The sequence below is a fragment of the Cyprinodon variegatus genome, unplaced genomic scaffold (genome assembly GCF_000732505.1).
Source record: "Cyprinodon variegatus isolate N-32 unplaced genomic scaffold, C_variegatus-1.0 Scaffold106, whole genome shotgun sequence".
In the NCBI taxonomy this organism is placed as follows: Eukaryota; Metazoa; Chordata; class Actinopteri; order Cyprinodontiformes; family Cyprinodontidae; genus Cyprinodon; species Cyprinodon variegatus.
In genome coordinates, this window is record NW_015150559.1 from 1,207,491 (window position 1) to 1,210,537 (window position 3,047).

At 32.9% G+C, this 3,047-nt stretch overlaps 1 protein-coding gene across 1 annotated transcript in view; it reads left to right on the forward strand.

The window, feature by feature from the left end:
• LOC107084667 (ubiquitin-conjugating enzyme E2 D4-like) overlaps positions 1–2,965 on the forward strand; it is a 6,605-nt gene extending 3,640 nt beyond the window's left edge. The window contains exons 6-7 of the mRNA XM_015374598.1: positions 1,302–1,395; positions 1,487–2,965. Of these exons, the coding sequence (XP_015230084.1) occupies positions 1,302–1,395; positions 1,487–1,532 (140 nt within the window). The 3' untranslated portion in view covers positions 1,533–2,965. The remainder of the gene's footprint in view (positions 1–1,301; positions 1,396–1,486) is intronic.
• The last annotated feature ends 82 nt before the right edge of the window (positions 2,966–3,047 follow it).

The window sequence follows — 3,047 nt, forward strand, 5'->3', positions numbered from 1 at the left end:
AATACATCAAAAATTACATCAAGAGACAGTCGGTTACTTTAGCATGAGAGCACAGTCTTTCTTTTTTCATAATTTGTTTATTTTCAAGTTTAGGGACTCAATCAGTTGGTCCAGAGTCATAACACTCCCAGGTGATCAGGAGACAAACTGATTAGAAAATAGAACAAGCTTTCCAAAAAATAAAATTAAAACAATCCACTCGATTTTGTTTCCAAGTTTGAAGATAATTCGCTTACCTGAAAAAGAAAGAAACTATTACCTGGATGACTAAGAACCTTCACCAGAACAAGCTTTCTCTTCCCTGTTTAGTTTTAAATATTCAGCATGCTGAGGTGAATGTTAATTATCGCATTGAGAATTTAATGCTGAGATTTAGGGCTTTTATTATTAAGTCAATGCTTTAGAGGTTCAGTTGTGTCACTTTGGTAGCAGAGGTACCAATGTGTGTAATACAGGACATGCAACAGCTGCATTTAGCAGGACAGCATTCTTTTACCATTTCCAAGCATTGTTGAACTGTCTGCTTTAACTGGTGACCAGTTTATGTTGGGATATAAACAGTAGTAATGTTGCATTTTGCCTTCCTGTGCGGTTGAAAGAAATGGCAAAACATATGTTTCTTAGACATACGGCCAAGTCGTAAACTGACCTGGAGGCACACTAGACACGGCTGTTTTCACACTCACCTAGAAGTTTTATGGTGAACAGAGTAGTTGGTTTGGTCTAAACTTTGTCTGCAGTTGTTGCTTTCTTAAACACTTCATAATGAGATGTTTTTTTTTTTTTTTTGCTAAAACACAGCAAATGGCTCAGCAGAAATGGGATCTAGGAATTTATGTTTATCCAAACACAAATGTAAAAGATCAGATCAGATAGTCATATACTGGTGAAAATCTGCTTTTGTTTGTTTTCTGATTGGATAGCCTTAAGGAATCAAAACTAAAAGTGTTTTTAAAATCACAGTTAAGCTAACAATAGAAAATGTTACCCTGAGATCTAAGTGTTACAAAAGCAGGGATTAAAATGTTTACAGTGTCAAATGCAGCTTTAAATCTTATTTAAATACCAGAATAAAATAAACATGTATTCTAGCTCAGTGAAGATCCCAAGAAGCTCAATTGAATTTCAGACTCAAACCTTAAGAAATCCCCCAAATAATGTATATAACGGCAAAGTAAAAGGTTTCCTTTAATGTCTGTTATTTAGTCAGATTTATAAGAATAAATTGAATATGCTGAATTAACAACACAGATAACAAAAGGCCTTTATTTTGCGCTAATTCTGTTATTTTGTCCTTTAAGTGTTGTTGTCCATCTGCTCCTTGCTTTGTGATCCAAATCCTGATGACCCGCTTGTTCCTGACATCGCACACATCTACAAGGCAGATAAGCAAAAGTAAGTATTGTGGTGTTGTTTTCTTTTACTTAAACTGACAAATCCTTTTTTTTAATCCATCTACTTAATTTAAAATTTTCCCAATTTTAAGGTACAACAAACTGGCCCGAGAATGGACCCAGAGATATGCAATGTAACATGAAAATATCTTGGAACCAATTACTTCCCCCAGAGCTCCTTGAAAGATGACAGTACTGTTCAACTGCTTTCTCCACACTGGTTGTAACTGAGGTGTTTAATATGCTTAATGCACTTTCTCTACTGAGGTTTTACTTGACTTAACTGTTTTACTGTTTTGGCATTATTCAAATTATTCCTTTGAATATTTTATTTGAAGTGTTGAGGTGGAGCAAATTTGTTTCTTTGAAGAGATATGTATTTATATTTTTCATTATCTTGAAATAAAGATATTTAGCAGAATTTGAATTCCATTTACCTTTTCTTTTGTTTTAGCTGTCCACAAGAATTAAGCAAGCATAATACAAAATGTAGAATAAAGACTTTGTTTGACCGCCTTAATGTCTGTTTAATAATTTAGGTGACCACTAGATGTCATACTTTACTATGTACTAACCAAGCTTTTGTTTAAATTTTTTTTTTATGGGGTGTTTTCTTTCATCTCCTCAATACTGTTTTGTTTCATTTCAATCCATTTGCCAAATGCTTAATTTTGTGGACTGTGGTTATTACAGTGTTCTGCTGCAGCGGTGAAATAAAAATAGAAAGGATGTTCTCTAAAATGAAATTAAAGCCTCCATTATCTTCTCCAACAGCTGTCCCACTGTGGTTGTTAAATGAGCAAATACAGATTGATAAGGTGTTCCAGTTTTCTTTGAATACGTTAAATCTTTATATTTAAGAGGGGATGCAAACATGTCCTTTAAGCTGATAAGTTTGTGAAACGTTTAATTTGATCTTATAATTTCAAAGATGGCAATATAATGTGTCGTCATGAACAAGCATACTGAATAATGCTATTGGGATGTAATAGAACAGTTTTTGCCATCTAATATACATGTTTTTTTTTTTCTCTCTGGTTTATTAGAAGCTATTTACTTTGTGTAGTTGATCTGCAAATGTCCTTTTTGGTAGAGTGATTCTAACAGATTAACTTTTTATGATTTCATGCCTGTGAGAAATTTCATTTAAATTGGTTCTATTTTTTTTTTTTTTTTTTTTTCTTAGAGATTTAAAGCCATGCTGTTGCAGAACAACCAAATGCTACTTGATTAGGTTGTAATTGGTAGCTAGAGGAAAACATTTTGGATTATTGCTAAAACTACTTTCTCAAAAACTTTCTTTAAATTAACAAACTCTTCTTGGGATTTGATCTATTAAAGTCATGTTCTTTTTTTCTTTGTCTGGTGCAGTAATCCTGATTGATTGCACATGAGAAGGTCAATAAAATGTTTTAATGACGAATTAGGTCTGCAGGTTTGAACGAAAAGTGTTTTTTCTATCATTCAGTCTCAGTTATAATTCATCCCAATGGTCAAAAGTGTAAATATCCCTTAGCAAGTTTTATAAACATCAAAATGGTTTTCTGTATGGATATTTGTGGGCTTTTGGAAGAGATAATCAATTTCATATTACAGAGTAGTAAATAAATTGAGTTAAAAAGTTCATTCCAAGGGTCTGTTTTACGATGCAGG